Raw genomic sequence first — 12803 nt, 5'->3', positions numbered from 1 at the left:
GATTGATTACTCACTTATGGGCTGAAAACCCATTTCAAGTAAGAAGCCCATTATTTAACTTTGGTCCATCATGATATGGGCCTTAACAAAATAAGGCCCAAAATACAATCCAATATAGGATTATTTTGCGCCGTTATTTAATTTTTAATTTACTTTTTAAATAGTTGTGTAAAAATAATTTTTGATGGGGATTTCAAGTATACCACCCGAAAATTAGCAAAAAGCCTTGTTGTTTTGGGGTGATCTCGTAGTTTCTACAGGGTGGAGATGATGGGGTCAGTCCATGAATTTTTCTTCCTTTTCTTTTGATGCATTTCGCTCAAAGGGTTGAAGAGGGATAGTGCATTAAGTTGTTCACAAGGGTCAACTTGATCATTTGTCGCAAAGATCTCAGATGAGGAAACCTTAGAGAGTCGTCGACTTCAACTACTGTCTATGTTCGATCCATATTAGATCTGACCAATTGTCCATCCTACCTCCTCTACGTTCTTGACAGTCCATCTTTGTGTGCCCACAATTTATGGCGGATCACAGGGATTTAGTACAAAAATTCTGACAGATCGTCATAGTTTTGATGAATTAACTTGTCAAAGTCTTGGCAAATCACCAGAAATTTAATGTAAGTTGAGTTGTAACTTTTAAAACAATTGCCCATAAATTAAGCAAATCGTGAAGAGTTTTTAAGAGTGAGATTGTGACATGTCTTGATAAACATGTCATAGCTCAAGTTCATGACACGTATTATTCACTTTGACCTAACTGATCTCATAGATTTCTCTCTTGAGCTACGTCATTGATCATCCAATCTAAAAGTCTGTATCATATAAACTTTATATAATACGCTCTTATAAAAAATTTCACTTTTCGTTCTTATTTAATTTGCAATTCACTTAAAATATCACAAACATTCCTTCTTCAAAAACTTGTCACCAAAAAAAAAAAAGGTTTCATATGCCATAAATTAAAGTTGAAAAGGAACTCAACTAAAAAAAGAAAAAAAGAAAAAAAACACTTTTTAACTTTAATGTTATTGGCACATATTTTTGACTAACCAAGTCACCAACCCAACAAACATAAAAAGGGGGATGTGTGCTTCTCTTTCTCTAATTCTATCATGAATTTACTTTTAATATATATATATATATATATATATATATTAAAAAAATATACTCACAAAAGATTTATCAGTATAATATAATTTATAATAACATATTAGTTAATTATTTTATCAGAGAGGATTTATTTGTAATTATTTTAGTAACGATCTAATTGTATAAACTTTATTACATCGTATATATAGAACTTAAGTTGTACACGCAGATCGTATAGATATATTTACATCATTAGTGTATTTATGAGGTAGATAATTTTTAATTATAAGTTTTCTTGCTTCTATCAATTTATGTAATACGTACACTTTGGCTGAACATAAAATCTAAGATAGAAAAATAAAATTATAACTATCATATTATTATATATGTTTTTTTTAAATCTTATATCAATGAATATAAATTAGATTCTTTTGGTCTCTCTGTCTAAATCAAATACTCATAATTTGAACATGAGAATGAGAATATTTAAAGATACATTAGATCAAAAGCTATATAAAAAGAACAAAAAGAAGAGTGGCATCAGATCCAAGAGAGTGTTTCACTTACTTTTATGCCAATAAAAAAAATCACTCACTAATTACTATTCTTCCCATTTCTAATTATCTATCAATTATTATTCTTCCCGTTTTAAATTATCGATCGAATTTTTCTTTTATACATTCTTTAAAAATGTGTTGTCACTTAAAACCTCCCTATTAACAAAAGTTTTGTTATGACACTTGAAAAGGCATTACTAAAAAATTAAGATATTTTCACTAAAAAAATGTCCAGTGACTATTCTGATTGTTTTTTAATTAAATCGATGAGAAAAGAAAAAATAATAACGTTTTCATACGAAAAAAATTAAGAAGCTTCCTACTATTCAATAAAAATCTGTTTCTCATCATGCATTTTTTTCAGTAAGCTTAGGTGGAAAATGAATGGAAAAATTATATTTTACGACATATATTTTCTATTTATTCACGATGGAACAAAAATTTATTTCTCCTAGTGAAACAACTTTAAGGTATCGCAATTTGATAAATCACTTGAGCCACGATATAATATTTTCAATGCCATAAAACTAGACCAGTAAACTATTACACTTTCTTTAAAGGATCAATCAAGAACTTCTAAAATGATAGATAATTTGATATAAATATTTTTTAAAATTATAATAGATAATTTGAGAGTAAGGGAGTATATAAAGCAAAAAAGAAGAACAAAAAGCAAAATAAAGATTCTAAATTAATATCATTGATTAATTCCTTTTTGCCTCATAGTTTGAAAAGAAGCACTGGCATCAGATCCAAGAAAGTGTTTCACTTACTTTAATGCAAAAATCACATATAGTAATTATTATAAATTGAAAGCAAAAAGCTTTATTCTGATAATGACCGTATTATGGAATAGAAAAAATTTACAATTTCCTTTTCTAATAACTTCTTTACTAAATGTTGATATGAATCGAAAAAGAATAATTCGAATAATATCTATTAATATTATCAAAAATATTGTTTAAATATTTCTACTAGAGTTCTATCGATAATGTAAGAAAATATCGAAAAAAAGATAAATATTTTTTTATTTTAACTAATGAATGGAGTTTCTTTCTCTATTCTATCATATTCACCGATATTGATCATTGATATTGTTAAAGTTGTCAATTTATGATATGTTGATTTCTCATGTGGTTATTATTATCTTTAAAAAATCACATTTCTTCTCAATTCTATTTTTTTTCAATAACAATAAAAAACAAAAAATTGTTTGAACTATTAACTGAAAAATCAATAAAAATATGCAAAATACCACAAGGAAAGTAAGAAAAAATTTTCATTTCATTCTTACATTAATTACTCAAATCTTCAACATAATTTGTTTTTCATCCCTATTTTCTCCAATGGCAATATTCAAATCCAATGAAGCATTATTTTCTTCACTAAATTTCTGAATATTTGTAGGAAAACATGTTCTTGAAATTGAACTAAAGTACTCTTCACAGCTGAAAATGATTATAGAATCTTTAATTAACACTAAATCACCATTAGGAAGTGTTAATTTTCCACTTTCAATAGCTTTTTGAATACCCTTTTGTGAAAAAGAATCAACTTGATCCATATCTTCCATGAAGAACACTCTCCTTGGATTTTCTTGAATTGCATTTGTAAATCTCTCAAGATAACTCCGACCTGTTGAGACATAATATAATTAAGTAATTATAAGTCTGCCACCACTCAGGTCCACAAGTCAGGGCCGGTGCGTGTTGAGACATAACATGTTTAATAACTTGTTTGGTCAAACTTCTGGAAAGTTTAAAATGCTTATTTTAGAACGTTGAGGTGTTTGACCAAACTTTTAGGGTTTAGCGGTTTTCAAGCACAAATTGTTACTCTAGCATCAATAAAAGTGACTTTCAGATTGATTAACCAAACACAAACTGTTACTGTACTCCAGAAGTTACTTCTCACAAAAAGTGTTTTTCAAAATAAGTAAATTTTAGAAGTTTGGCCAAAAAGGCGGTAAGTAATGAAAGTGCATTGAGAGTAGGGGTGTGAATGGGGATAGGAGAAGTCGAAACATAATATAATCAAGTAAATAAAAGTTTTTTTTTTTGTAACGATGAGACGGTCAGACAGTTCAACAGTACTATACCTTGCTCGTCTCGAGATCTTTTGTTATTGACTTCTTGATCAGTTGAATCTGTTCTTGTTGATGATGAAAATGTACTTAATCCAATGGAAATGAAACAATCTTGAGAGCCAAAGATTATTTTAGCTAACTCTTTTGAAATTTTCTCTTTGCCATGAGAATCAACACCTAAGAACAAAAGCCAAGTTTCTTCCTTTTTGTGTCTACGTTCAAGAATTGTGCTTACTATATCATGAATGATATCTTTTTGCCATGGAACTACTTTCTCCAATGCCTTGCAAAGAATCTTTACGTTGCTCGAACTGTTCAAAAATGTTGATGAGTGCGTGCATTTCTGAAGGATCTGACACGAGTGCAACAACATTTCTGGAGAGTCAGAGCAACATAGCTCTAAGTGCTCAATATGTCCACTTGCTTCACTTGATGAAGCTGAATTAGGAATCGAATTGGGATTCGATAGAAGTTCAGGCTTTGTATTCAAGAATTGATGTTCTTTCTTCGATGAAGAAGAAATCGAAGTAGAGGAACAAGGAGAAGATGAAGATGGACTAAACAAGCCTTTGTCTATAAAGTTATGATCATGTTTGTGGACAGAACTGCAAAGAAATTAGTGCAAATATTGATTAAATAGATGATTAGTCAATTATATAGTTTGAAGAAAGTAACTTGAATATAAAGTAATAAGGGAAAATTGTGTACTTTCCGGCTATGTTGTTCAGACTCTCCAAAAAATGATGCCGGACTTGTGTTAGATCCTCAAAAGATGCACGACTTTTGGAGGATCCAACACACACCTGTCATCATTTTTGAAGAGTCTAAGTAGCATAGCCCAAGGGTGTGGCCTAGCAGATGAAGTGGTAAAGACGCACAAGCTAGTTAGAACACCACCGTTATAGAACAGTAAATAAGTAGAAATGTTAAGGAAATATATACCTTTCGAGGTTAAGGTTGAGATCCAAGCTGACAACCGGGAGTGTAAGAGGATGAAGATCCCAAAGAGTCCGTAGAGAAGGACAGCCAGTTTTACATTTCGTATAAGTTGGAAAACTAGCAATTCCCATAAGCCATAGCCTTCCGTTTTCACTCATTTCGCCACATAACAATCGACTAAGCTCCAATATCATGTAGTTGTTTTTTTGCTCATTGTGTACTTTAGTCCAAAACTCAGATATCCATTCAAGATCACCTAAATATAAAACAACCCCTCTGTGTATACAACTTTTTAGTAAAATCCTTAGCTCTCTAATCTTGGCCTCGAATTCTTCTTTCGAGACATTTCTCAGTGTAGAAAGTGGAACACTTATGAACTGAACATGTTTCATGTGTGATGATACTTCTCCTTTATCGAACTTATCAACAACTCCTCTAACAACCCCTTCAGCATTAGCTAAACACTCTGCTACAATAACTGTGTTTCTCCTTTTCTTGTTCATCATTGCTTCTATAACACTCATCACATCATCATTCTTGATTTGATCATCACTTGATTTGCCTAGTGACAGTTTAAGGTTATCTCCTGGTGGTATAACCATCAATTTTGAGCTATTTTTCCAAGAAATCTCCGAAGAAATAGCGTGTTCTACATTGGTTTTTAGTTGGATGCTAGAAAAACCGGCTTCCCTCATGACTCGGCTAACACTTGGATCATCACCTGATTTGCATAGTGACAACTTGAGGTTGTTTCCTGATGCTATGACCATCGGTTTAGTGCTATTTTCGGAAGAAATAGCGTGTTCTACATTGGTTTTTAGTTGGATGCTAGAAAAACCAGCTTCACTCATAACTCTGCTAACACTAGGATCATCAAGAATTGATATAACAAGCTGGTCAATTTCTACTTTGAGGTGCTGTTGTTGTTGCTGATTCTCTACTGAACCGCGACGTTGATAAGCTTGTGCCCTCTTAAATGCAGCAACTAAGGCATTAGAAAGAAAAGGAGGGTGAACATGAGGCTCGAGAATCGGATTAGATGCAGAGGTAGGAAGCCTATTGAGTGCTACATTGAAGCAAAGTTCAAGAGCTTTGTACTGAATTGGATGAGAATTTGTTTGAAAACAAGCTTTTCTTAAAAGCGTAGACGAAGAGGAAACTAACATTGCACTTGCTACATGAAGAGGAGTTACATGTGAATGTCCTCTTCTTTTAGCTAAGCTCAAAGCTTGTTTCACTATACTTGAAGATTCAACAGTTAGTGCCTGTTGGAAACTAACATTAGTCCTCATTTTCACTCTTTTTCGAAAGATCAAAGATCGATAAGTATAGATTTCGAAGAGAAGTAGTGTTTTTTAGTTGTGTGTTTTCTGGTAAGTGATAGAAGTGAAGGGAATTAATAGGAGTTTTTAAGGCTTTGTGCTTTTCTTGTGGTTGTTGGTTTTGTATGAGAAAGTGTGAAAGCATGTGAAGCAAAGCTAAATTGTCTCTCCTATCTTTTTGGCTTTTATAAGTGATAAAAGGAAACTAGACTGCCTATCTTTTATGGAAAAGTAATAATAAGATATGATTATAGGGATCCGACTGCGTTCACTTTTACTTTTTCTAGCCAGTATACATATGTTATACACCGTTATACACATGAGTGGCTATTTATACTATACATCCGCCAGCTATTTTTAGTTTAAGTGGTTAGTGAACATATATCTAGATAGAAGTTAATATTGCCCACTGAAACCTTCATGAAAATGATGTGGTTTTATATAACTTTGATATACTGACAATGTAAGCCAAAAAGTCATCGCGCCCATATTGGACTCCTTGGGGCAGTTGTTACACCATTTGTGTTGGTCGTTACTTATTTGACAATCGTCTACACGAGCAGAGCCCCCCCTTGGTTGAAAAGTTATATTGTGCTAATACGTACGTATATTTTTTTGTAATAATCCATAAGAAGTAAGATTTGTAACCTTGAAAATATGACAAGTTACGCGGTCAACAAATTAAATACACTATTAATACTACATAAGAACTTTGGTGAAAAAGAGAAAGGGGATATAGGAAAAGAGAAAAGAAAAAGCTTAAATGAGAGAAGAAGACTGTCTGTCTGTTGAAGGAATTGGAAAATGCATTTTTTTCTAGTTCAAGCTTCCTACTATATTGCAAGTACAATCAATTATCGAGCCACAATTTTCACTAAGGGGTTTTAAAATATGAAGAAGTAAACACACGAAGAAGCCAAAAAGGGTTCAACATCTACTATATATATATACATAAAAAAATAATTTAACCATGTATTATAAACAATATAATTTTCCGCCAAAGGAGATTGATTAGGTGAACCCCCTCGTCCCTACCTGGCTCCGCCTCAGTACAATCTGTTCTCTCTAGCTCCTTCATGACTCAAGAATAAAGAACAAAGAATTCTTTGGATGATTAGTTAAATATTCTCCAAAAGTTGATGTCTTTATATTTCTTGATGTACTTTTGTTTTACTTCCATAATAGTTTGTATTCTTTTGATCTTTCCTTTACTTCTTTTTTTCATGTGCAACCGCGTAAGATCATAATTTAAGAGATGCTGATACAATAAAAACAAAGCAGTACAACCATTGTTCACTCATGAATCGTCTGTGATTGCTCGTATACAAGTTTATGTATGATTTTCGCGCTATGTATGAGGCTCATACGTCATACTTCATGATTTTCAGATATGTTTATGATGATTAGTAGACATGTCTAGTTGGTTCGTTCGATGAAAGTTAAAGGCACTAAGTATATGTTTTTATGTTAAAAACTCGGTGTGTATAGAAGCACTAATAAAAAGTCATAGTTACACAGTGGTAAAAGATATAGAAATTAGTAACACATAGTTTTCAGACATAGATATGTTAATTTTTCAAACCTATAAGAGATTTGGTAGAGTAATATGTTATTTGTCAAAGTCATCTATCTTCTGTTCAAACAATTTGAAAATTATTGGTACTAAACATAGAAAATTACACGAAAAAATGTTATTTTTATTCATGAAGACATTTTAGGAAACAAGCATAAAACTTGTATTTAAACCTTTAACACTTGGACAACTTTAGTATATTGTTCATCATCTTGAAGTCATGTGGTTAAAGAAAGATTTCATTATATTTGCTACTCTATTTTACCATTTTTCGATCGTTTATAGCTGTCATGAAACAGAAAGATCAGCTCTGTTAAGCTTCAAATCCTTGCTGACTGATCCATCTAGCCGGTTATCTTCATGGCAAGGCGGAAATTGTTGCAATTGGAAAGGAATCAAGTGCTCGAGTTCAGGTCATGTTGTAGTTGTCAACCTTCGGAATCCTAATCCCGTTGAAGTCATGATCAATATCAATAAGGAAGTTGTTACAAATTTTAAAAACACGTCTGATTTTTCTCTTAAAGGTACTATATCTCCATTGCTCTTTACGCTTGACCATATGCGACATCTCGACCTGAGTTTCAACAACTTCATGTACTCAAAGTTACCTGTTGAGATATCGAACTTAATAAAGTTGACTTATCTCAATCTGTCGAATGCCATGTTTCAAGATTCCATAGCCACGCAATTCTCAAACCTTACATCTCTAAGGTCTCTTGATCTTTCGTGTGCTAATTTAGTACCTGATTTTTCTTCTGTTTCTGTTAGCTTGACATCTCCACTGAAGTTGGATTTTGGCTCATTGTTTTCTTTTATAAGCTATGGTTATTTGTCTAGTCCAAATCTTAGGTGGTTACAAGGACTCCGACGTCTCAGATATCTAGTATTGACTGGTGTTGATCTATCAAAGGCGTCCGAATCATTTCATTGGGCTAAACCAATATCAAGCCTTTCAAATCTCAAGTCACTTCATTTGTCCAGCTGCAACATTTCAGGAAGAATTCCGGTAGGGCAATTACTTAACCTTACTAATCTTTCTACTCTAGATATGAGTTCTAACGTTCTAACATCCTCGATACCTGATCTGCTTTCGAACCTCACTACCCTCTCGGTTCTTGATTTTAGTAGCAATGATTTGGATGGTCATATCCCTTACTTTCCTCAACTCGAAGAACTTTCTGTTTCTGGCAATCCTACTATGACCATAGATCTTGTTTCAATGTTTTCTGCTCCGTGGCCGCAGTTGACATTTCTTGACATAAGCTTCGTTCGTGTAGCTGGAATGATTCCTCCTTCTTTAAGCAACTCAACTTCATTGTCCTTTTTCCGAGCTGATGGATGCTCGATTCAAGGGTCGATACCTTCTTCTGTCACAAAACTTAAGAAATTAAGTGTACTGATGCTGAATGACAACGATATCACAGGCCAACTTCCTGTATCAATGTCCAGTTTAGTAAGCCTTCAATACTTATCTATGTCTCAGAACAGATTAGAAGGTCACATTCCCATTTCGATCTGTCAAATCGCCTCCCTCAAGCACCTGAATTTAGAATGGAACGATCTAACAGGACGTCTTCCGTTGTGCATACTTCAGCTTCCTAAGCTTTCATCTCTTTATATTCAGAGGAATAGACTGAATGGTAATATGCCATTGTCTTTGTTCCGAAAGTCTAGATTAGATGAAATTAGTTTAGGAACTAGTGGATTGTCATTGGAAATCAATGATCAAGATCAACTCTTCGTGCAAACGTTCCAGCCCAAGATTTTGGATTTCACATCTTGCAACATGAGAGGAGGAATCCCGGATTTCTTTTCGAATTTTACAAGCCTCGTGGTTTTGAATTTTGCTAACAACAGTCTATCGGGTGCCATACCACACTGGTTGTTCAATCTCCCTTCCCTCTCTATACTATCTTTGCCTATGAATAACTTCAGGGGAATTATACCTCCAATGATTCAGCTGAAATCTTCTCATTTCCCAACAATAGTAAATTTAGCCAGAAACAAACTTCAAGGTCCTCTCCCTTCTCAGCTCGAGAATGTTAATGTCATCGATCTGTCACTTAACAATTTTGTAGGCTCGATTCCATCACGGATAGGAGACGTTCCCGGTATCAGGTCCATATCTTTATCCGGAAACACAATTCATGGTCTAATACCTGAATCATTTTGCCAAGCGACTAACGTTCTCCAGGTTCTTGATCTCTCTAATAATAGCTTGTCAGGCACCATTCGACGTAATTTGGGAAACTGCGAGTCTCTCATTTACCTTAATCTTGGACAAAACAAGCTCACTGGAAGTGTTCCAAAAGAACTTGAACGCGTTACAAGCCTTCGTTACCTTGACCTGAATGGAAATAAGCTAGAAGGATCTTTTCCAAAAATGATTGAAAACTTTCAAGATTTGGAGATTCTGATCTTGGCAGGCAATAGATTTGAAGGACCGATACCAAACTTCATCGGTGAGCTACACAGCCTCCGTATACTTGTTCTTTCATCAAACATTTTCAATGAATCTATCCCAGAAGGGCTAATGAAGTTGGAAAATCTACAATATATCGGTTTGTCCAGGAACAATCTGTCCGGTCCCATTCCTGAGAATCTCGATGGCATGAAAATGATGAAGAAAAGGAAAAATGAGGCAACCATCTTAGGTTATGTTTACTCCCTCAAGTTCACTGGTGCACAGCTAGAAATAGTCACCAAAGGACAGATACATTGGCTTGAAACAGTGTATTCCTACAACACTGGATTCGACGTCTCGAGCAATGCTCTTACTGGTAAAATCCCTGAAAAAATTGGCCTTTTAAGTGGAATCCCATTCCTGAATCTCTCACATAACAATCTTTTTGGACTGATCCCAAAGACTATCGGCGATATGATTTCACTCGAGTCGTTGGATCTTAGCTACAACCATTTCAGAGGTGAAATTCCAGTGACATTGGCATTGTTAGATTTTCTCCAACATCTCAACATGTCCTACAACAATTTGAGCGGACGGGTTCCAAGGAATCCACATTTCGACACTTTGTATCAAGACGGAGCAGCATATATCGGAAACAAATACCTATGTGGTACTCCTGATGGGATGAACTGCAGTAACAATGGTCCCTCTATCATCACTGAAACTACAGAGAACAAATACGATCAAGAAAATGTCCTGTTTGTTCTAGTTATATTTTTTGGCTATGTAACAGGCATTTCTGGAATGTTTTTGCTCTTATATTTGATGAAGGACAATTGGAGGAACAAATACTGGAGGGCAATAGACAGAATTGTGTTAAAAATAGTAAAATAGTGTTTCATGAACAAAAGTTGTAAACAATGTTTTTTTTTTCTCTATTGTATACTCATCTAATACTATATGAAGTGGTTTGATTCATTTTTTTTGGTTTCCTCTGGTATCCGATACTCACATCAGGGGCAACTAAATCTATATTCGCAAGGATGAAGCGGGATTTTCCGCTCCACTATGACCTTTGTTGGTAGATGTGGTATGATTTACATGCTAGTTATGCGGAGGTTATAATGTAAGGATTATTTATGCAGTGATTAATAATGATATGGACCTGATACCATATCATTATTTCTGAGTCCCAATGCACCATGATGATATGATGATGATGTGAGACAGTGAGAGATCCAGCATCTTAAGATGGTAAGGCATGGGGTTTGAGTCCCGACACTTTGCTTGTTAGACGTTATGGTTACGAGTGTGCATTGGCATATGCATAGTGAAATTGGACTCAAAAGACTGCTGTCATTGCTATTTGTATTCTATTGCAGAAATTTAGTATGTTCATATATATACATATCATAGTTTACAGTTCACTATTTTCAACACAATTCTGTCTACTGCACTCCAATACCTGTTCCTCCAATTCTCATCTATCAAATGTAACAGCAGAAATACACCAGCAACTCCTGTTACAAATCCCGAGAATATAACTAAAACAAACAGGACATTTTCTTGATCGTATCCGTTCTCTGTAGTTTCAGTGATGATAGAGGGACCATTGTTACTGCAGTTCATCCCATCAGGAGTACCACATAAGTATTTGTTTCCGATATATGCTGTTCCGTCTTGATATAAAGTGTCAAAATGTGGATTTCTTGGAATCCGTCCGCTCAAATTGTTATAAGACAAGTTGAGATATGCAAGAAAATCCAAGGGTGCCAAGGTCACTGGAATTTCACCTGTTAGTTGGTTATAGCTGAGATCCAACGACTCGAGGGAAATCATTTCGCCAATAGTCGTTGGGATAACCCCGGTAAGATTATTATGTGAGAGATTCAGGAATGGTATTCCACTTAAAAGGCCAATTTTCTCAGGGATTTTACCAGTAAGAGCATTGCTTGAGACGTCAAATCCACTGTTGTAGGAATACACTGACACAAGAAAATGTCTCTGTCCTTTGGTGATAATTTCTAGCTGAGCACCAGTGAACTTGAGGGAGTAAAAATAACCTAAGATGATTGTTTGATTTTGTGTTTTCATCATCATTTTCAAGCCATCAAGATTCTCGGGAATGGGACCAGACAGATTGTTCCTGGACAAACCAATATATTGTAGATTTTCCAACTTCATTACCCCTTCCGGTATAGACTCATTGAAAGAGTTTGATGCAAGCATGAGTATACGGAGACTGTGTAGCTCACCGATGAACTTTGGTATCCTTCCTTCAAATCTATTACCTGCCAAGTTCAGAATCTCCAAACCTTGAAACTTTTCAATCACTGTTGGAAAAGAACCTTCAAACTCATTTCCATTCAGGTCAAGGTAACGAAGGCTTGTAACGCGTTCAAGTTCTTTCGGAACACTTCCAATGAGCTTGTTTTGTCCAAGATCAAGGTAAATGAGAGATTTGCAGTTTCCCAAATTACGTTGAATGGTGCCTGACAAGCTGTTATTAGAGAGATCAAGAACCTGGAGAACGTTAGTCGCTTGGCAAAATGATTCAGGTATTGGACCATGGATTTTGTTTCCTGATAATGATATGGACCTGATACCATGAATTTCCCCTATCTGTGTTGGAATTGAGCCTACGAAATTGTTAAATGACAAATCAATGACATTAACATTCTCGAGCTGAGTAGGGATAGGACCTTCAAGTTTGTTTCTGGCTAAATTTACTAGCGTTGGAAAACGAGAAGATTTCATCTGAATCATTGGAGGTATAACTCCCTTGAAGTTATTCATTGACAAATCTAGTACAGAGAGGGATGGGAGATTGA

The 12803-nt window shown here is 34.6% G+C and overlaps 4 protein-coding genes across 4 annotated transcripts in view; 1 reads left to right on the top strand and 3 right to left on the bottom strand.

Moving 5' to 3' along the window:
- Positions 1 to 12803, bottom strand: part of LOC125819524 (cysteine desulfurase 1, chloroplastic) — a 276125-nt gene that overhangs the window by 72943 nt on the left and 190379 nt on the right. The window lies entirely within an intron of this gene.
- Positions 2952 to 6140, bottom strand: LOC125819432 (protein SMAX1-LIKE 3-like). Its single transcript, XM_049498863.1, is given in 4 exon segments — positions 2952 to 3283; positions 3747 to 4339; positions 4677 to 6010; positions 6012 to 6140. Coding segments are annotated over 4 exon segments (2388 nt in total).
- Positions 7789 to 10866, top strand: LOC125819431 (LRR receptor-like serine/threonine-protein kinase FLS2). Its single transcript, XM_049498862.1, has one exon. It carries the CDS (start codon positions 7789 to 7791, stop codon positions 10864 to 10866), a length of 3078 nt encoding a protein of 1025 aa, XP_049354819.1.
- LOC125819430 (receptor-like protein 1) lies at positions 11383 to 12622 on the bottom strand. Its single transcript, XM_049498861.1, has one exon. The coding sequence runs from the start codon at positions 12199 to 12201 to the stop codon at positions 11383 to 11385; it is 819 nt and encodes a 272-aa protein (XP_049354818.1). The 5' UTR covers positions 12202 to 12622.

The sequence above is a fragment of the Solanum verrucosum genome, unplaced genomic scaffold, assembly GCF_900185275.1.
Source record: "Solanum verrucosum unplaced genomic scaffold, falcon-dt-bn FXZP01000255.1, whole genome shotgun sequence".
Lineage (NCBI taxonomy): Eukaryota > Viridiplantae > Streptophyta > Magnoliopsida > Solanales > Solanaceae > Solanum > Solanum verrucosum.
The sequence above is the reverse complement of the archived record's forward strand: the minus strand, read 5'-3'. Positions and strand labels throughout refer to the sequence as shown.